The following is a 22,967-nucleotide window of genomic DNA, read 5'->3' as shown; positions in this document are numbered from 1 at the left end:
GTGTACAGATCTTGCATATAATTTGTTAAATTTTTATCCCTAAGAATTTAATGGCTTTTGAATGTAAATGATTAAAATTTTTAAATTTCCAATTCTTTTATATGCTAGCATATAGAATTATGATTTTTATGTTGACCTTGAATTGTGCAACCTTGCTAGAATCACTTATTCTACTAGTTTTTTTGTTTTTAGTTAGTCTATTAGTGTGGTGAGTTGCATTGATTTTCAAATGTTAAACTGAATTTGCATTCCTGGGATAAACCTCAGGCCATATTATCCTATCCATATCTTTCTGTCTGAATTTGATTTTATTTGATTTTGTTAAGGATTTTTATATCTGTGTTCATTTTTATATCATCATGAAGGATGATGGTCTGTAGTTTTCTTCTTGTACTGTTTTGTCTGGTTTTGGTATCAGTAATGCTGACCTCATAAAATGAGTTGGGAAATGTTCCCTTTTCTGAGTTTGTGGAATATTGGTGTTAATTCTTTAAGTATTTGGTGTAGTTCTACAGAGAAACTATTTGGGCCTAGAAATTTCTTTTTCAGGAGTTTTTTTTAAACTACAAATTCAATTATTCTAATAGTTATAGGGCTATTCAAATGATCTGTTTCATATTGGATGAATTTTGGTAGTTTGTACACTTTGAGACGTCAGTCCATTTCATCTAGAGAGTTCAATTTATGTGTGTAGAGTTGTTCCTAATAATCCCCTTGTTGTCCTTTTAATATGTACAGGATCTGTAGTGATATCCTCTGTTTCATTCCTGATATTGGTAATTTGCATCTTTTCCCTTTTTTCTTTCTCAATCTAGTTAGAGGTTTTATGGATCTTCTGAAAGAACTAGCTGTTTTTTTCCTCATTGGTTTTTCTCTGTTTTTCTGTTTTAAACTTAGTTGATTTCTGTTCTTAGCCTTATTTTGTCCCGTCTGCTTGCTTTAGGGTGTATTTGATACTTTCTAAAGATGGGAGTTTAGATTATTGATTTGAGACCTTTCTTCTTTTCTAATGTAACTATTTAGTGCTATAAATTCCCCTCTCAGTACTGCTTTAGCTGCATCCCACAAATTTGGATATATTTTCAGTTTCATTAAGTCAACCAATGTATTATGTAGAAGTCTGTTGTTTAATTTCAGTGATATCAAAAAGTGGTGGTATTGGTGGTAAAATCTCATTTTAAGAGAAGACTCATTTTTTCCTATTTTTTTCCATTTCTCCTATGATTATTCAGATATTCTATTTTAAGAGTTAATTTTGGTAATTGATATTTTCTTAGAAAGTTGTCCATTTCATCTAAAATTTTGGATTTATTGATATGTTGTATATCACAATACCGTTTAAAGTGTTCTTTTGCATAACTAGTTTTAAATATATATAGTCTCATATAATACACACACCTCTGCATACATACATATATGTGTGTGTATATACATATATAGAGAGAGAGTGTCTCTTTTGCAACTACTCAACTTTGATGCTGGGAAAGCAGTCATAGACAATATGTAAAAAAAATGAACATGGCTGTGTTGCAATAAACCTTTATTTATGGACCCTGATTTTTTTAATTTCGTGTAATTTTCATGTATCATAAAATATTTTTCTTTGGATTATTTTCAACCATTTGAAAATATAAAATCCGTTTTTAGTTTGCAGGCCGTACAAAAATAGATGGTGAAGTGGATTTGCCAACTCCTGTTCTACCTGATTTTCCTATTTCAGAAAACCGTACTAAAGCCTTCTCTGTGATTGTGGATTCATTTGTTTCTCCATTTATTTATTTATTTAATAATTTTATTTATTTATTTATTTTCCCCCAAAGCCCCAGTAGATGGTTGTATGTCATAGCTGCACATCCTTCTAGTTGCTGTATGTGGGACATGGCCTCAGCATGGCCAGAGAAGCGGTGCGTTGGTGCGCGCCCGGGATCCGAACCCCGGGCCGCCAGCAGCGGAGCACGTGCACTTAACCGCTAAGCCACGGGGCCGGCCCTCTCCATGTATTTTTAATAGTTTTTCTTCATATGAGGTATACAATTAAATGTGTAAACATTTGTGATTATTTTATCTTCTTGGTGAATTTTACCTTTTATCAATGTAAAACTTGCTCATTTTCATTTAATGCTTTTTCTTTTAGCCTAAATTTTGTGATATTCAAGAATGATACTGCCACTCTTGCTTCTATTTTGTTCATACTAGCCAGCACTGTGCAAGAACATAGATTGCAAAGCACAGTAACTCCTGATCCACAATAAAACAAAAGAAAACATTAGCTTTTATGTTGGGCTTGGTTTTCAGTAACTTTTAGTGTGAAAGTTTTAAGGCAATTGCACGTGGCTACCTTCCTTTGTCCGCATATGTTAATGTTCTAAAGCTAAGATAGTGCTGTCTAGAACTGTAAAGTGTGCATTTATGGGTACTCAAGTTTCCTATTATGTTACTGTCAGAGGGAAAAGGCTTTCTCACCCCGCCCCAGCTGCTTTTGGGTACAATGCTGGAACCTAATAGATGATTGATACTAGTACGATTTTGTAAGTTCTCCTCAGCCTACCAGGTATGTAATTAAGAGAAGACAATTTTTGTTTTATAAATAAAGGGGAGGAAACCTTTAAAATTTGCTGACACGTTAAATTGGTGGTTTTTGAAGGAAAAAAACCTCTGAGATTGTAATGTGGAAATGTGAGGAAGAACCAGTTTGGACATAATCTAATTCTCTTCTCACTCTTCAACTCTTGTGTTAGAACTTACAAAAGATAAGTAGGTTCAGGGTAGATAACTGATTTTTTTCCACATGTAGTACAAAACAGTCCAATGTTGTTTCTGTCAGAGTCTCTCTTAGCCTTGTCAAGACTGGAGCCTGAACTGCTATAAATTATAATAGAAACAAATTTTCATTAATTGTTCCTTTTCTATATATCTTTAGTAGTGTCGCATTGCTTATCTTGTTTGCAAATCGTAAAGGTTCAGTGGCTGTCTTGCTTTTTAAGACTTTACAATATGATTTAAAAAAAATCTTGCTAGGTACTTCAAATTGCATTCTGTAACTTTATTTAATATAACATACGCTGTGGCCTCATTATAAAAGCCTTAGAAGGTAAAATGACTCCGTAATTGTCATTTTTAGTGATAGGAAGATATAAACAGGTTTTAAGAATTGCTGTTAAGTCCTGCAGCATTTGGTTGTGTGTCAGGTTTTGTTCTCCTTTTTAAACTACTTTTATGAATCAGGATTGAAGTTTAGTAAGAAAGATAGCATGCTACTGATTTGGTAATTCTTGGTATATTGTGTCTTAATTACAGAGAAAGCTTCCTTTTCTTTTATTCCTGTTTGCTCAATTTCATAGCTCAATTTTTATTTATTTTGTTTTCTAAAGTATTTAGATCAAGGGGGCTACAAGTCAGAAGAATAAAATCTCGTATTTTGTTTTACATATATTCACGCAAGTACCTGACTTTAGCATCCATCCTGCCGATGGTTCAGGTGCTATAAACCAAGTGGTATTGTCATTTGCTTTTCTCTTGCAGACCTACTTTTTCCTCTGTTTATTCCTTCTCTTTTCTGATGCCAAGAAGTATTACAAAACAAGAAAAGACTTTTCCTTAGGAGGTTCTCAGCCATGGGAAATATTTTAGTAGATGACTTATAAAGAGTAAAATAGTTAATGTCTTCTTGCAAAGATCATCATCTATTGGCTAGGCACCATCTTATTGAAATAGGCACAAGATGTATTAAGCATAGCTTCAGATATTATGGTATAGGTTATTCCTGATATGTGGTAATCAGAAATGGAGGAGCCTTTTTTGGATTTTTGGAAGAGGAGACCCAGGATCCTTAAGCTACCTCAGAAGTTTTTTGTTAGGTATGATAACAATGTACAAAAACCAATATTTAAAATATCTGTCAACTAGTATCAGGATATTAATATATAACTCAGTATATAAATAAAATATATATTTACTTTTAGTCTCTAATTAAATGAAATATTTAGTATTATAAATCATAGCACAAATGGTTCACCAAATCATTCTGATAATTTCCAAATCTTATGTTTAGTTTTGGAATTGTTGATATGGTCTTTTGTTTTGCTCAGCTTTTATTAGTTTTAATGAGTTCCTGTTTGAGCTCAGTTTGACAAAATAAATTTCATAGTTGACTTGCTCATTAAATTGATAGTTATTAAGTAACATGGAGTTGCAATAAGTAGAGACTTTCTCTCAGTATCAACAATATTCTTTACGGTGCTGAATCATCTCTTAGCTTCTAAGAGCAATTACTTTCAAAACTTTTTTCTAGCTCTAGTGATGATATGAAATTTAGAATACCTTCTTATTAATTATAAGGCCATAGTAGAAGCGGTATCAGGTGGTGCTTAAGAGCACATGCTCTTTTGTTGGGCTGCCTAGGTTTGAATCCTAGCTCTGCCAACTAAAGATAAGCTGGTAGACGGTATTGAGATGGGTGGATTTTGGGGAGCTGACTAGTGCAGGAACCAACCAATCAGAAAGGATGCCTTTTATGGATGCAACAGGGTCCTGAAGGCCCTTTTAGAGCTAGGAAGTAAGTCTGTTTGTTGGATGATGGAAAGTTCTGAGGAGTGGCCTGAGTAGTAGAGAGAACATTCAGGGGTTTGGGCAGCAGCTAGTTACCAATGACAGTAAAAGTACTTCAGTAATGTAACAACTAACCTATCTGTACTGGTGCATACTGGCTGAACATCGTTTTAGGCAAGGGAAGGAATGAAATTCAGAGACAGGATCTGACTCACCTGCCCCTGTAACACTATGTGTCCCTTACACTCAAAATATCTGCCTGTCTGATGAAGTTTTTATCCTTCTTAGTCTGTTCATCTTGTCCGGTCTTTCTCCTGCCTGAAACATCTCATCCTAGTATTATTTGACGATCAACTTAATTTAAAGGGTTAATCTGGGACTAGTTGATGTCACACAATTAGTGGTTTATTCCGAAGTATGTCTTGTCAGTTACATTTTGGAAAACAAAGGATAAAAATGTCACTGCACATTTGAATTCTCCTAAAGTTGGTTTGTGGTGTTTATATAGCATCATTTGGCTTGCCAAGGAATTTATGTTCCTATTTGATTTACCAGTTGTATTAGTTTCCTAGAGCTGCCGTAACAAAGGACACAAAGCAGGTAGCTTAAACAACAGAAATTTATTGTTTTACAGTTCTGGAAGTTAGAAGTCAAAATCAAGGTGTTGGCAGAGTTAGTTCCTTCTGAGGGCTGTGAAGAATCTGTTCCAGGCCAAGTTTCTAGAGGTTTGCTGGCAGCCTTTTGTGTTCCTTGGCTTGTAGATACATCACTTCAGTCGCTGCTTTCATGTTCACTTGGTGTTCTCTCTCTATCTCTGTATATAGTCTTCCCTCTGTGCATATCTGTGTTCAGATTTCCCCTTTACATAGGACGCCAGTCATATTGGATTAGGGCCCATGTTAATGACTTTATCAGAACCTGACTATATCTGTAAAGACCCTATTTCCGAACAAGGTTACATTCTGAGGCACTGGAGGTTAGGACTTCAACGTATCTTTTTGAGGGGACACAATTCAACCCTTAACACCAGTATTAAATTTTTGTTTTTGTTTCAGTGATAGAAATTTTAGGATATCTGCCATATTCGTTTTTATTGTTGTTGATTTGTTTTAAATATCTAAAATTTGTCTTAAATTCTAAGCAGATTTTTTCTAAATGATATAATCTACACTGGAGACCAGTAATCATCCAGATTATCTGCTTAATAGTCATATTTTATATGGATATATTTACTACTTTGAAAATATTTTTGCTTTTGAAATTTTAGTGTAGTTAAATGATGATGCAATGAATGACAGTTTGAAGTCTGAATGCTACAGTTACTCGTTTTATTTCCTTGTGGGAACCCTTTTGGGATGTTTGTCTAGACTAGCCATGGTACATTCTTTTATTGTACTCCTTCCTTAGGCAGTGATTAATCTCTTATTTTCAGAGAGCTTCCACAAGATAATGAGAACAAGATATAATATGTAGTCTTATAATAAGCTAGATTAAATGTTCTGTTGTCACCAATTCTTCATTAGACTTGTACATTTGCTCTGAAACTTCTTAAAATTATTCAAGTTTCATTGTATTCACAAGTATGATTTCAGATAGTCTTTTAAAAAAATCAAAGGGTGAGTTCTCAATTTGTTAATGAAAATCATTGGAAAATATTAGATGATATATAGATATTCCCTTTAGGCACTGTTAGTATACTAATAGTGTAAACATGTTTGTGCAGGTTTCAACTGGATCATCTCGTCAAAGTTACTCACCTTCTAGCTATCAGGATTTCAGTAAATGGGAATCAGTGCTGAAAATAAAAGAAGGACTACTGAGGCAGAAAGAAATTGTAATTGATCGGTGAGTCTTTTTTTTTATTACTAAATATTTCAGGCATACAGAAATGTAGATTAATAAAACCAAATATTGGATACTTAAAGGAAGTAGTAACTTCTTTTAACTAATATATATTAGATCTGAAGGCACAGAAACTATGAAAATCATGGATGTTTAAAATGAAATGACTTACAGATAAGAATTTTGGAAATTTTTGAGGACGTTCCAAAAATTTTGCGTGTTTGAGTACCAAAGCTTTGAAAAAAATTCTTTTGTACTTACGTCTCCTGATTGTTCTGAGAAATAAACCTTAATATTACTTAGTTATATTATCTATGATGTATATTGGTTCTACACATTATGTATGCTTTTGGGATAATTAAACATGTGTATCATGGTAACTGGGAAATAGTTTGGGGAGGGGTTTTTTCTTAGTCAATGCTGGTTACTGCTTGTTTTCATGTCCTTAAATTGGATAAAGTGGTAGACATTTTAGCCTTAAAGTTAAATTCTAATTCGAACCTTTAAATGCATTTAGTAATTGAAATTTCAAAAGATTTTGCTTAGAAATTTACCAGGATTAAGCAAGATCTACTGGAGTATTAACTGGAGCGTAGATATTTGCACTTTGTTCTTCTCCACTGTGTTCCCAACATCTTGAACAGAGCCTGGCACATCGTATATGCTTAATGCTTGATAATTCCATGCTTGATAAATGAATGAAGATTGTAGAAGATAGTTTTAATTGATTTGGGGAAAAAGCTCTTTAAAAATATTGGATATTTCTAGTACAAGTGGATTTTATATATGAATAATTACAGACCCAGCTGGATATGTATTTTGAACACTTGTAATTTTTTTTATTGAGGTCATAATAGTTTATAACATTGTGAAATTTCAGGTGTACATTATTATTTGTCAGGCACATATATGTGCCTCTTTACCCCTTATGCCCACCCCCCAACCCCCTTCCCCTCTGGTAACCACTAATCTGTTCTCTTTGTCCACGTATTTGTTTATCTTCCACATATGAGTGAAGTCATACAGTGTTTGTCTTTCTCTATCTGGCTTATTTCGCTTAATATAATACCCTTGAGGTCCATCCATGTTGTTGCAAATGGGACGATTTTGTCTTTTTTTATGGCTGAGTAGTATTCCATTGTATATATATATGCCACATCTTCTTTATCCATTCATCAGATGATGGGCACTTGGATTGCTTCCACATCTTGGCTATTGTGAATAATGCTGCAAGGAACATAGGGGTGCATAAGTCTCTTTGAATTGTTGATTTCAAGTTCTTTGGATAAATACCCAGTAGTGGGATAGCTGGGTTGTATGGTATTTCTATTTTTAATTTTTCAAGAAATCTCCATACTGGTTTCCGTGGTGGCTGCACCAGTTGACATTCCCACCAGCAGTGTATGAGTGTTCCCTTTTCTCCACATCCTCTCCAACATTTGTTGTTTTCTGTCTTGGTGATTATAGCCCTTCTAACAGGTATAAGGTAATATCTCATTGTAGTTTTGATTGGCATTTCCCTAATGATTAGTGATGTTGAACATCTTTTCATGTGCCTGTTGGCCATCTTCTTTGGAAAAATGTCTGTTCATGTCCTCTGCCCATTTTTTGATCAGGTTGTTTGTTTTTTTATTGTTGAGTTGTATGAGTTCTTTATGTATTTTTGAGATTAACCCTTTGTTGGATATATGATTTGCAAATATTTTCTCCCAGTTAGTGGGTCGTCTTTTCATTTTGTTCCTGCTTTCCTTTGCCTTGCAGAAGCTCTGTAGTCTGATGAAGTCCCATTTGTTTATTCTTTCCTTTGTTTCCCTTGCTGGAGTAGACATGGTATTCGAAAAGATCCTTCTAAGACCCATGTCAAAGAATGTACTGCCTATATTTTCTTCTAGGAGTTTTATGGTTTCAGGTCTTACATTCAAGTCTTGAATCCATTTCGAGTTAATTTTTGTTTTTGGTGAAAGATGATGGTCTACTTTCATTCTTTTGCATGTGGCTGTCCAGTTTTCCCAACACTGTTTATTGAAGAGACTTTCCCTTCTCCATTGTATGTTCTTAGCTCCTTTGTCAAAGATTAGCTGTCCATAGATGTGTGGTTTTATTTGAAAACTTGTAATTTAATTCATTGTACATACTTGAAATTAATACTTTTTAAAAACAGACCAAAATTCAGACTTTAATTAATATGGAGATACTTTCCTTCAAACTATCAGAATCAATTGGCTTTTATTATTTCTTGAACACCATTATAATTACCATACCATTGGGTATAAGTTAATAGGTGTCTTAGTCTGTTTGGGTTGCTATAACAAAATGCCATAGACTGAGTGGCTTATAAACAACAGAAAGTTCAAGATCAAGGCACCGGCAGATTCAGTGTCTGCTGAGAGCCAACTTCCTGGTTCCTGGATGGCCATCTTCTTGCTGAAACTTCACATGGTCTAAGGGGCAAGGGAGCTCTCTGGGGACTCTTTTGTAAGGGCACTAATCCCCTTCATGACCTAATCACCCCCCAGAGACCCCCACCTCCTTATACTGTCACATTCGGCATTAGGATTTAATATATGAATTTTGGGGGGACACAAACATTCAGTCTGTGGCCGTAGGAAATGCAGATAATTATTGACATAATGTATTAAAAATATATATTTCTCAATTTTGTGTATTGTAGAAGGATACTGAGGAAATAATCCAAAATAATTCAAGTTGCTTAGCTGGCCACTTCTTCATCTAGCCTCATTCGTGTGTTTCTGGTAGCTGCATTGTCAGGTAGGCGTTGACTAGCCGAGGATAGCCTCAGCTGGATGGCTTGTCTTTGCTGCATGTGGTCTGTCGTCTCCCAGCAGCCTAGCCTGAGTTTGTTCTTAAGATGGCTGGGTGGATTTTGAAGAGAAAATGAAACATACAGGGTCTCTTGAGGCTTACGCTCAGAACTGGCACAGCATCACTTCCACTACGTCTTTATGGTGACAAGGCCAATAGACTTCACCTCTGGACAGTAGGAACAGCAAAATCACATTGTAAAGGAGCATAAATAATACAGAGGGGAATAATTGTGGGTGGTTTTGTAAACAGTCCACTACACCTAGTGTCTTAAATAATCTTTGATTTTTTTATGAGTTTATTATAAAATTTTGGTAATCAATGCATTTGATATTGTATAAAACAGAAGAAAAAGTAACTTATTTCTCAAGCAACATAATCATCATTTAAAAGTAAAAATTTTCATATATAAAAATCTCTATAAAAGATATAGTGCTAAAAGTTAAGACCAAACATATAGCATATCGTTTTTCCAGGAAGTAGATTAGACTAATGGCCTTTAAAATGGTGATGACACATGCAGAGGCTATTTCAGAGACAGAATTGACAGGATTTGGTATCCACCTGAATGGGTCTGAGAGTAAAGATGCTGAACTTCCTACTTGGGAATAAGGTGTGGTTGATGATACCTGGATATTATTTCTGAAAATACCAAGTTATCCACAATTGCATGAGAAAAATGTGTTTTTTCACAATACATATAACTTGTAGGAGAAGACTCTGGATAATTAGGTCAAAGCAGATAAAATGTTAGGGGGAAAGAACTGCTGTAGAAACTGTTCCCGAGTGCGCCCCATCTCATTAGAAAAAGTGTATGGCTGAGTTTCAAGAACAACTCAGAAAAAAAGCAGGAAACCTGGTTTTAATTTTTATATTTGCCAGCAACAATTAGGTGGTTCTGAATAAGGTGCTTGACCTTTTGCATGTTGATCTGCTCACCTGCCTGGGCACGGGAGTTTCACCACTTAAACAAAAAGAGAGTTTTTTTGAAGATCACCCTTCTAGGCAACGCCCTTCCCTCTTCCACCTGGTTTTATAGCATAAGGATTAAATGAATGAATGTCTGTAAAAAGTCCTAATACTGCCTGATGCGTAGTAGCCATCAGCAAATAGTCGCCACATATATCATATATACACATATTTTGTATGTAATAGTTATATTTGTGTGCTTGTGTCTCCTCAGTAGACTCTGAGCTCCCTCACAGAAGAGACTGTTTCTTGCACATTTCGTTACTCATAATAGGTACTCACCAAATATCCATGCAGAGGAGATAGCCTTATTTTAATAGAAAAGAGGTGAAGGTTGCTGGTTAACCTGTGTTGTTGCTAATACTAATCGTTCTTGTAATGGTTTGTGCTTTGAAATTGCTCAGCTTTTTTGCCGCTGAATTGATCAGATAAAGCGGTAAGTCTCAGTGCACTTGAGACGGATCCAGAGAGGAAACCTTTGTGCCTTCTGCAGTGACGGCTGAGTTAATGCTATTAGTAAATGAACACTTGGAGTGTAGAGAATTCTCATTTTGTCGTTACTTGTAATTTGCAGTATTTATGTTTCTCATTGAATTACATGTGGAAGTAAAATCACATTATGTTTGTGCTAGGTAAGCTTTTAAAATCAGTGGTAAATTCTTTGGTGTAGTGTGGATACTTTTTTATTGAATTCATCATGTCCTTCTAATTCATATGCTTTATAAGCTAGGGTTTATGATCAGGTTTCTTAAAGCAGGCCTATGTGTACGTATCATGGCTATTATAAGTTCAACCCCAGAGATTTGATCAACTAACGTGAGATTTTGTTCATAGCAATTTCTAGCACATCTTTTACTTTGAGATGGACCCCATAATGCAAGAGTCATGATTATTTTCCATTACTAGTGTTGAAGTGAGATTTGATTATTTTTATCAGCTGTTTTGAGCATTTAAATACAGTTTTAATAGTTCGATTTTATCTAAGTTATTTTGGTTATTTATACCTAGGCGTGTAGTATTACAGAACCAATTTCTAAATCTCATATTCTCTTTCAAGCCCAACTACCATAGTGCAATTGAATTTTGAAAGAAAATAATAAAAATAAGAGCAAAAATGTATAAATCTCTAGTTCTACTAATCAGGAAAAAAGAAAGGCTCAAATTAAAATATTAGGAATAAAAAGTGATGTAGATGGAGATTTTAAATCATTGTTATAAAATTATGTCAATAAATCTGAAAACATGGTAGAAAATGAATAATTTTTAAGGAATATCAAAATTAACTCAAAAAGAAATGGAAAACTTGCATAAACCATTAACATTAAAGAAATATAGGGGCCGGCCCCATGACGTAGTGGTTTAGTGCGCGTGCTCCGCTGCTGGCGGCCTGGGTTCGGATCCCAGGTGTGCACCCACATACTGCTTGACAGGCCGTGCTGTGGCAGCGTCCCATATAAAGTGGAGGAAGATCAACACGGATGTTAGCTCAGGGCCAGTCTTCCTCAGCAAAAAGAGGAGGATTGGCAGATATTAGTTCAGGGCTGATCTTCCTCCCAAAAAGAAAAAAAAAAAAAGAAAAAAGAAATATAATCAGATGCTAACTAGACTCATTGCAGTGATTACTTCCCAATATGTACAAATATAGAATTATGTTGTACACCTGAAACTAATATGTTATATATCGATTATATCTCAATTTAAAGCAACAAATATAATCAGCAAGAAATTCCACAGCACACTGATGCTCTGTCATTTTTTTCATTAGTAGTTTTTTCTCTGTTTCTTTTTGGATAGTTTCTATTGCTATGTCTTCAAATGCACTAATCTTTTTTTCTGAAAATTCTAATCTGCCCTTAATCCTATTCAGGATAATATTTATGTCTTCTATGTCTCTATTTAACATATTCTGCCTTTTTTCTAGTTTTTTGAAATATGAAACAGTTATAACTGATTTAGTGTCTTTGTCTATTAATTCTATCATCTGTGTCAATTCTGGCTCACTTTTAGTTGATTGGTTTTTGTCATCATTCCTTAAAAGCTCTCTCTCCCTCATAAGCTTAATATGAGACCTGTTATTAAATTTTTGAAGATTAGCAATAACACATATAAAGTTCTTAGGATGATTCCTGACACATAACAGTTTTCAAATATAATAAGGATACATATTCACAAAAGTTAAATAAGGTGATTAAGCTATGAGCAGCTGAGGAAAGACTTGAACTTCAGTCTGTCTGGTTCCAACATGAGGTTATATTAAAATGAAATGTCAGAGCTATCCAAAGATGCAGATCTGTCACCAAGTGAGCCCTGCATCATCGGTGATGTTTGTGTGTAGACTGTGCAGCCTGGGATGATCTAGAGAAGCTGCAGGCATAGAGCAGCCACTGGGCTAGATGATAGTTATAAAAATACCGTTCACCCCAGACAGTGAGATTCTCAAAATCTTCAGTTGGTAGTAAGTGTTGAACAAAATTTGGATGAGTGAAATTAATGATTTTAAGGTAAAGACATTCCAGACTGAGGATGTAACATTTATTATATTAGGTAACAAGAAGAAAGCAAGCAAAGCATAACTTTGTTAGAATCTAAGAAGAGTATTCAGCAAAAGATTGTATTCTAAAAAATGCCAGAAGTACTCTACAGTATAAAAAATCTCTTTTGTATTTCACATATCTCATGGTCCTATGGTTTAAGAAAATTCTGTATTGTGAATTTTAAGATTGATAATACTTTTAATTTTTATGTCAAATTATTAGAATACTGAAAGTTCTGCTTTTAACTATCTCTTAGAAAAGTATATTTTTTTGTAATGTGACCTTAATTTATGTTTTGCAGGCAGAAGCAACAAATTACCCACCTACATGAGAGGATAAGGGATAATGAATTACGGGCACAACATGCCATGTTAGGACATTATGTGAATTGTGAGGATTCCTATGTGGCTAGTTTGCAGGTAAGATTACAGAGGATTTTGTAGTTGTTGTTTTATTAGTAAAGCATGTATTAATTTTATACTTAGCTTGTAAGATTAGGACTTTTTCTGAATTAATCGTTCATTCACATGGTTCATATTTATATGTGTAAAAGATATCAAATACTGTCTTTCATCTGTCCAGTTCTCACCTCCTCCCCACACACATACAAGAACTGCTGTTATCAGTTTCTAGTATATCGTTCCAGAGTTGATGTATATCCCTAGTGCATATAAATGTATTTTATCCCCCCACCTTCACAAAAAGTATCAAAATATATACGTTATCTGGCACCTTGCCTTTTTCCTTTATATTATATAAAATTATATAAAATACAGTGATTATTCTCATATCATTACATAGACAGCATCCCTTTCCTTTGTTTTTACAGCTGCTTGAGTTTCCATTTTATGGACATAGCATCATTTATTCAACCTGTCCATACTCATTAAAATTTGGGTTGTTTCTAGTTTGGGGCTATTATAAGTTATATTGTGAAGAATAACCTTTTATAAACATTGTTTTGCTCATTTGTAAGTTACGTCCTCAGAAGTGAAATTCCTAGGTGTTTTATGAGTTGATAATTTTTATTGATAGTGTTGGATTGCTATCTAGGAGAGCTTGTTGCGATCTTTAGCTCCTGTCAGCAGTGTATGTGACTCCCCCCTCTCCCACCTCCCAACTCGTAGCCATGTTAACAGAGTGTGTTATCAAACTTTGAGATTTTTGCCCTTCTCATAGATTTGTGTAAAGGGTGAGGTGGGGTAGTTATCTCCCTATTTTTTCCCCCCCAATTTTTTTTGTTATTAAAATACATATAACAAAATTTATGATCTTAACTATTTTTAAGTGTATAGGTCAGTGGTGTTAAATACATTCATAATGTTGTGCAACTGTCATCACCATCCATCTTTATAACTCTTTTCATCTTATAAAACTGAAACTCTAACCCATTGAAGAATAACTCCACTCCCCATTCCCCTTCCCTGGCAACCACCATTCTGCTTTCTATCTCTGTGATTTTGATTGCTTTAAGTATCTCCTGTTAAGTGGAATCATACAGGATTTGTCTTTTTGTGACTGGCTTATTTCACTTAGCGTAATGTCCTCAAGGTTCATCCATGTTGTAGCATGTGTCAGAATTTTCTTCCTTTTTAAGGCTGAATAATATTCCATTGTATGTATGCCACAGTTTACTTATCCAGTCATCTGTTGTTGGACACTTGGGTTGCTTCCATATTTTAGCTATAGTGAATAATGTTGCTGTGAACATTTTTTATATTATTTATTTCAACACAAGTGTACAAATATCTCTTCAAGAGCCTGCTTTCAATTTTTTTTTTTTTTTTTTTTTTTAAAGATTTTATTTATTTATTTTTTCCCCCCAAAGCCCCAGTAGATAGTTGTCTGTCATAGCTGCACATCCTTCTAGTTGCTGTATGTGGGACGCGGCCTCAGCATGGCCGGAGAAGCAGCGTGTCGGTGCGAGCCCGGGATCCGAACCCGGGTCGCCAGCAGCGGAGTGCACTCACTTAACCACCAAGCCACGGGGCCGGCCCCCCTGCTTTCAATTCTTTTGAGTATATGCCCAGAAGTAGAATTGTGGATTATACAGTAATTCTATTTTTAGTTTTTTGAGGAACTGCCATACTGTTTTCCACAGTGGCTATACCATTTTGCATTCCCACCAACAGTGTACAAGGGTTCCATTTTTTCCACATTGTTGCTAACACTTGTTATTTTCTGTGTTTTGATAGTAGCCATCCTAATGGGTGTAAGGTGGTATCTCATAGTTTTGATTTGCGTTTCCCTAATGATTAGTAATGTTGAGCATCTTTTCTTATGCTTATTGGCCATTTGTATATCTTCTTTGGAGAAATGTCTATACAAGTCCTTTGTCCATTTTTGAATCAGGTTGTTTTTTTGTTGTTGAGTTGTAGAAGTTATGTATATATTCTGGATATTAATCCTCTATGAGATATATTATTTGCATATAGTTTTTCCCATTCTGTGGGAATGCCCAGTTGATGGTATCTTTTCATGCACAAAACTTTTTCATTTTTGTAAGTTATTCCAATTTGTCTGTTTTTTCTTTTGTTGCCTCTGCCTTTGGTGTCATATCCAAGATATCATTGCCAAATCCAGTGTCATGAAGGTTTACATTTTCTTCTAAGAGTTTTATACTTTTAGCTCTTATGTTTAAGTCTTTGATCCATTTTAAGTTAATTTTTGTATGTGGTGTTAGTTAGGTAAGGGTCCAGCTTCATTCTTCTACACGTGGATAATCCAGTTTTCCCAGCACTATTTGTTGAAAAGACTGTTTTTTCTTCATTGAATGGCCTTGGTACCTTGTCAAAAATCATTTGACCACCATATATGCAAGGGTTTATTTTTCTGTTCTATTCCATTGGTCTATATATCTCTCTCTTTATGCCAATATCACGTTGTTTTGATTACTGTAGCTTTGGAGTAAGTGTTGAAAGCAGGAAGTGTGAGTCCTCCAGCTTTGTTGTTCTTCTTCAAGATTGTGTTGGCTATTCGTGGTCCCTTGAGATTCCGTGTGAATTTTAGGATGAGTTTTTCTAATTCTGCAAAAAACGTCATTGGGATTTTGATAGGGATTGCATTGAATCTGTAGATCGCTTTGGGTAGTATTGACATCTTAACAATGTTAGGTTTTCCAATCCATAACAAGTTTTCATTTACTTGTCATCTTTAATTTCTTTCAGCAATGATTTGTAGTTTTCATTGTGGCAAGTCTTTCACCTCCATGGTTTAGTTAATTCCTAAGTATTTTTTTCTTTTTGATACTGTTATAAATGGAATTGTTTTCATAATTTCCTTTTTTAGATTGTTCATTGTATATAGAAATACAACTAGTTTTTGTGCATTGACTTTGTATCCTGATACTTTGCTGAATTCGTTCATTATATCTAACAGTTGTTTTGTGGAATCTTTAGGGTTTTCTACGTGTAGGATCATATCGTCTGTGAACAGAGATAATTTTACTTCTTCCTTTCCAATCTCGATGCGTTTTCTTTCTTTTTCTTGCCTAATTGCTCTGGCTAGAACTTCCAGGACTCTGTTGAATAGAAGTGGTGAAAGTAGGAATCCTTGTCATATTCCTGATCTTAGAGGAAAAGGTTTCAGTCTTTCACCATTGAGTATGATGTCTGCTGTGGGTTTTTTCTATATCGCTTTTATTATATTGGGTAGTTTCCTTCTATTTGTTGTTTTTTAAGTGTTTTTATCATGAAAGGGTGTTAAATTTTGTCATGCTTTTTTGGCATCAATTGAGATGATTGGTTTTTTTTTCTCCCTTCATTCCTTAGTGTGGTATATTACATTGATTTTTGTATGTTAAACCATCCTTGCATTCCAGGAATAAATCCCACTTGGTCATGGAGTATATAATCTTTTTAATATACTGCTGAATTCAGTTTGCTAATATTTTGTTTAGGATTTTTACATCAACGTTCATAGGAGATATTGGTCTGTAGTTTTCTTATAGTGTCTTTGTCTGGCTTTAGTATCAGAATAATGCTGGCCTCATACAATGAGTTAGGAAGTGTTCCCTCCTCTTCCAGTATTTGGAAAAGTTTGAGAAGGATTGATATTCGTTCTTCTTTAAATGTTCAGTAGAATTCACCAGTGAAGCCATCAGGTCCAGGGCTAGGGCTTTTCTTTCTTGGGAGATTTTTGGTTACTGATTAAATCTCCTTACTAGTTATAGGTCTACTCAGATTTTCTATTTTTTTGTGATTTAGTCTTCGTGGGTTTTGTGTTTCTAGGAATTTGTCCATTTCATCTAGTTTATCCAGTTTGTCGGTGTACAGTTAATTGTTCATAGTACTCTTTTATAATCTTTTTTATTTCTGTAGAATTGATGTCGTCCCCATTTTCATTTCCGATTTTAGTAATTTGAATCTTTTTTGTTTTCTTAGTCCATCTGGCTAAAGGTTTGTCAATTTCGTTGATTTTTTTTCAAAGAACCAATATTTGGTTCATTCATTTTTCTCTATTGTTTTTCTGTTCTCTATTTCATTTATCTCTGCTCTAATCTTTATTATATCTTTCCTTCCAGTTAGTTTTGGATTTAGTTTGTTCTTCTTTTTCTAGTTTTTTAAGTTGTAAAGTTAGCTTGTTGATTTGAGATCTTTCTTGTTTTCGCCATATGGTTTTTTTTTTTTTTTTGTGAGGAAGATCAGCCCTGAGCTAACATCCATGCTAATCCTCCTTTTTTCGCTGAGGAAGACCGGCTCTGAGCTAACATCTATTGCCAATCCTCCTCCTTTTTTTTTTTTTTTTTTCCTCCCCCCAAAGCCCCAGTAGATAGTTGTATGTCATAGTTGCACATCCTTCTAGTTGCTGTATGTGGGACGCGGCCTCAGCATGGCCGGAGAAGCGGTGCGTCGGTGCGCGCCCGGGATGCAAACCCGGGCCGCCGGCAGCGGAGCTTGCACACTTAACCGCTAAGCCACGGGGCCGGCCCTGCCATATGGTTTTAATATGTATTTCTCCTAAGAGTGATGTTGAACATCTTTTCATGTATTTGAGACCCATTCATATTTCTTTTTCTGTGAATTGTCTTTTCATATCCTTTGATTATTTTTCTCTGTTAGGTATTGGCTTTTTGCTTATTGATTTTACAAAAACCCTTTATGTATAGAGGAAATTAGCTTTTGTCTGTAATTTGATTTGAAATACATTTTCTGAATTTGTCATAATATTTTCTTTCCATTTATATCATTCTCTTTCTTTTTCCTTTATCTATTTTTTCTACCACAAACACTCACTAATTTTAATGAGTATTTTATAAATAAGTCCCATCTTTGCAAATGAACACATTTAACAAAACAATTATTAAACATCCACTGTGCTAAATTGTGAGGTCACAGAAGTGAAGAACAGTTCCTGCCTTCATGGATCTCAAACTATAGAGGGAAAGACCATATAGGTAAACATGTTTACCCATTCCTTCAAAGTTTATTTGTGTTTACTATGAGTAAGGCAATGTCTAGGAACTAGGAATAGAAATGTGAATGAGGTTGGTTTTGCCCTTGAGGGTACAGTCTAATGGGAGCACAGACATAGGGTCTTTGAGGCCATATAATAAAATTTATATGGCTGGAAGGGCTACTTTTCCCAATTATTACTCTTCTGTTTAAGAATTTTCCTTAAAATGTTTTTGTATGTTTTTCTATATAAACTTTATAATTGGATTGTTTATTTACAAAAGAAAAAAAACACTATTGGCATTTTTATTAGAATCAAAAGTGAGGACTAATAACTTTATGGTGGTATATACTTTTACTTGTGGAAATTTATTTTGTCATCTACATTAAATTCTTTATTCCTAGAATTTTAAAAAATTATTTTAAGTGGAATTCTTTCCTCCATTATATTTTCAAACTTGTTGTTTATAAATATTAAAGGCATTGGTATATTAAAATCAGGGAATATTGAAGACCAGATAACAGTCAGACTTACTTGAGGCAGAGGCATTTAACATTGAGATTCCATCTTGCTTTTCATACTTTAGTTCCTAATATATCAAAATACCTCGTTATTATGTGATCTCATCTTTGAGCTCTGTCACATGATGGCAAGGCTCCATGGTACTGAGATTAATAGTGTACAGTTATTTGAAAATGGTATTTCTAGGCTGTATAAGTAGTATAATTTACTTTGGTAACAGTATTTTGATAGAACCATGCAGTTTCTCCTTGTAACTTTATTATTCTGAATAAAGATTTTACTTGAATTATACAACTATTATTATATTACCAAAAGCATTTAAAACTTAATGTGTATCTGAAAGCTGAAGAAAATGTTTTTCTGACATAGCATCAGGCCAGTAGAGGGCTCTCCAAGTCAGTTTGCAAGAACATATAGAAATATCTGGAAGGATATGGGAAAGGGGGGTACTAAAAATATTGAAAGATTTCAAATTACGTGGAGAATTAAAATATTGTTGAGAAATTCAATTTTAAAAGTTAAGGGCAATTAATAAAAGAGAATACAAGGAAAACCCTAAGTACTAAATGGATATGATAAATATATGATAAACTTTTTTCAATGGATAGATATAGAGAGCTGATAAAATGGCAAGAGTTAGAAAAAACAACAAATACGATAATAAAATATTTCTTTGGCAAAGGAATTTTTACTTTGGATCTATGAACAACGTTATTTTTTATGCACAACATTTTCTATATGCACATTTTTGGCTCTATAGCTTGTTCATCCTAATTCCATAGTACATTAAACAAAGGAAATTGTACTTTTAATATTCTGTATATTCTAGGTTAAAGTAAACTTTTGATATAAAAATAACATTCTTTTATGAATTTATAGATGAAAAACATATTCTTGAGTAGTAACTTGTTTGCTGATTAAAAACTTTGAATAACCTTATAAACAAGAAGACCTGAAACTAGACATCACCAAGTCTTGTGGGTAGAAAATGAGAACCAGTTCTTTATCCTAAAATCCAAACTTCCTGGAATGTTTTACTGGTAGAATTGGTAGAAGCAAAGAGTGATTTGTACTTACAATGCGTTATACAGTGATGCACCGCATACCGACATTTTGGTCAACGAGAGACCACATAAATGACAGTGGTTCCATAAGATTAGTACCATATAGCCTAGGTGTGTGGTAGGCTATACCATCTAGGTTTGTGTAAGTACACTCTGATATTCTCACAACAATGGAATTGCCTAATGACACATTTCTCAGAACATATCTCCATCATTAAGCCATGCATGACTGTACTAAAATTTCACCCTGTGGTTAACAGGCCTTCATGGAAAAAACAAGTGTGAATCACTGTTTTTCCTTTTGTTAAAAACTGAAGAAGAAAGGGGCCAGCTGGGTGGTGTAGTGGTTGGGTTTGAGCATTCCACCTCGGCGGCCTGGGGTTTGCCAGTTCATATCCTGGGCACGGACCTACTCACTGCTCATCAAGCCATGCTGAGGCGGCATCCCACATAGAGCAACTAGAAGGATGTACAGCTATGACATACTACTATCTACTGGGGCTTTGGGGAGAAAAAAGTAAAAAAGGAGGGAGATTGGCAACAGATGTTAGCTCAGGGCCAATCTTCCTAAAAACAAACTGAAGAAGAAAGACATCTCTTCTTTCCATATACATGTATACCTTGGAAAGACCAACTGAATAATACTTATTCTTATTAAACTTCATTGATGCATCATTCGTTGTTTCCATTGTATTCTTTGTCTTTTTATTAATATCATTTTTTTCTATTTCTTTTTTCTTCAGCTATATTTTCTACTGCCAAGTCCTTTGATTCTAATGAGTATTTTGTAAATGAGTCTCACCTTTATAAATGAGTTCATTCAACAGAACATAAACATTTAATGTATTAAATACTGGGGCCACAGAAGTGAAAAACAGTTTCTATCTTCATGGATCTCAAAGCCCACAGAGGGAAACTATGAAAAAAGATATGTTTGGGGCTGGCCCAGTGGCGCAAGCGGTTAAGTGCGCGTGCTCCGCTGCAGCGGCCCAGGGTTCGCCAGTTTGGATCCCGGGCACACACCGACACATGGCTTGTCAAGCCATGCTGTGGCTTGACAGATAAAGTAGAGGAAGATGGGCACGGATGTTAGCCCAGGGCCAGTCTTCCTCAGCAAAAAGAGGAGGATTGGCAGATGTTAGCTCAGGGCCGATCTTCCTCACACACACAAAAAAGATATGTTTATCCATTTCTTCAACAATTATTTATGTTTACTATGGGTAACGCACTGTTTAGGCTCTAGTAATATAAATGTGAATGAAGTTGGTTTTTCCCTCAAAGAGTGTACAATCTAATGAGGAACACAGATAAACAGCAAACAATTGCAGTATGTGGAGGTGCCCAAAAGGGATATGTATGAAGTGCTATGGGAACCCCTGCTAAGAACATATAAACCAGTCTTCCAAAGATCGGGTCAGGCTTCCTGTAGGAAGGGGTATCTGATCGGAGAACCTGATGTACTAAAAGAATTTAGTTCATGAAGGAGGTGGAGGAATAGTATTTGAGGCATAGTGTACTGACGTGAAGAGGCTCAAAGTCAAGAGAGGAGACAGTGCATTTGGAAAACTACAGATTATTCTGTGTGAATAAAGTATAGAATGAGAGAAGGGTAGTGGTGAGAGATGTGGTTGAAGAGGTAAGCAGGGGTCAAGTTGTATCAAAGGCTTGAGAAGTAAGGGGTCCCTGTGTCACAGGTTTAGGGACAGTTCCAGTTAAGGCCTGTTATACTAGCATAATAATTAATAACACCCTCTTTCACTCTCTGAAGTATCCTAGTTTGGTTACGCCAGTGGCATTATAGAGACTGGATTTAAGATGGATGGTGTTGGAGGCAGGGAAACCAGTTGGGAGGCTATTCTCAGTAGTCTAAAAGTTAAACAATCACCTGAATTTTGAAACAATGTTGGTCAGGATAAGAGGAAGAGTATTTATTAAACATCTGTGCAACCAAGCATAGGCTAGATTTAGTGACTTTAATGTGGTGAGAGAATGATTGCCTAGTTTCAGATGGGGAAAATTGATTGGTTTATATTCATAGTGACCAGAGTAGAGACTACTACATCGGGAATAGGTTTAGAGGAGAAAAATGAGTTAAGCTTATATATTGTAAATTTGGGACTGAGATGAAGAATGAAGCTGATATTCATGGGTATAGATCTGAGGGAGAGATTAGAGATTTATGAATTGTTGGTTTACCTGGGTGGTTGTTGAAGCCTTGGGCATGATCATATGTTGCAGAGAGTGAAGAAAATGGTATCCAGAGGTAAAGACAGGGAACAGCAGTATTTTAGAAGGTAGCAGAAGAACACAACTTGTGAAGGAGCATGGGGGGGTGGTTATTGTGAGAGAAATGAAGGGAAGAAACGACTTTCTCCACAGAGTGAGTGGTTGTATGACACTCAGAAAGAGATAAAGGCTGAAAGGATCTTATTAAATGTAGAAATTAAAGCATTCCGGCTTCAGACTTTTCTCTGTCTGCTTAATTCCACCTAGAGGTTAAGTTACATTTTGTCTTGCTACAAAACACATTTCTGTAGTGCAAATGTGCTTGTACACGAATGGTAAATAGGAGAATGATATCAGTATAGTTTGCAAGTCTCATTGGTTCGTGTGTGTGTGTGTGTGTGTGTGTGTGTGTTTCCCCAGGCAAGGGGAGTTAGAATAGTGAGAGTAAAATTAGAATCTTTGGCAGGCTGCAAAAAAGGCCTAGGCTTGCTTACTATATTGGCAGCAGACCCTGTTTAAGCTTCATGTTAAGAAAATTACAAGTCTCCTTCTACTTCCTTGAAAGATGCACTCCCTCCTTTAGTGGTTTTCAGTTCGTGGCAGGTTGTGTTGCCTGCTTCTCAGCTGAATGACAGTCCCTCTATTGCAGAATTCTACCTCCATCGTCTCAACACCCATCAGACCTACTCTAATTAAAGTGACTCCAGCATTTTGATTGTGTGTATCATGTGTTTTTTTAGGTGTCAACTGTGGCTGCTTGAGAATGTTCAACTTGTCTCCCCAGTTACTGTTTTCATTAGTGTTCTGGTTTGAAGTTGCATAGGTTTTAAGTAGACTGTTTTATTCTTAATTTTTCCTATAAACATTATTATTTTTAGTGTGTGATTTTCCAGGAATGTGTATATTTCATTATAGTAGAAACACCTGTGTCAATTTTTTGTAAAATTAATAATTTTATACATTAGAGCAGTTTTAGGTTCACAGCAAAACTGAGCAGGAAGTACAGAGAGTTCCCATGTATCCTGTGTCCCCATACACCCACAGC

The 22,967-nt window shown here is 35.1% G+C and overlaps 1 protein-coding gene across 4 annotated transcripts in view; it reads left to right on the top strand.

Annotated features, from left to right (window-relative positions):
• The window catches only part of CEP85L (centrosomal protein 85L), a 159,452-nt gene that overhangs the window by 91,900 nt on the left and 44,585 nt on the right, over positions 1-22,967 (top strand). For all 4 annotated transcript variants that reach the window (XM_014781191.2, XM_004422262.3, XM_087444036.1 and 1 more), the window contains exons 4-5: positions 6,272-6,393; positions 13,018-13,135. In XM_014781191.2, coding sequence (XP_014636677.1) covers positions 6,272-6,393; positions 13,018-13,135 — 240 coding nt within the window. The remainder of the gene's footprint in view (positions 1-6,271; positions 6,394-13,017; positions 13,136-22,967) is intronic.

The sequence above is a fragment of the Ceratotherium simum genome, chromosome 19 (genome assembly GCF_057802395.1).
Source record: "Ceratotherium simum simum isolate JZ-2026a chromosome 19, ASM5780239v1, whole genome shotgun sequence".
NCBI lineage: Eukaryota > Metazoa > Chordata > Mammalia > Perissodactyla > Rhinocerotidae > Ceratotherium > Ceratotherium simum.
This window is presented reverse-complemented; position numbering and strand designations above follow the sequence as displayed.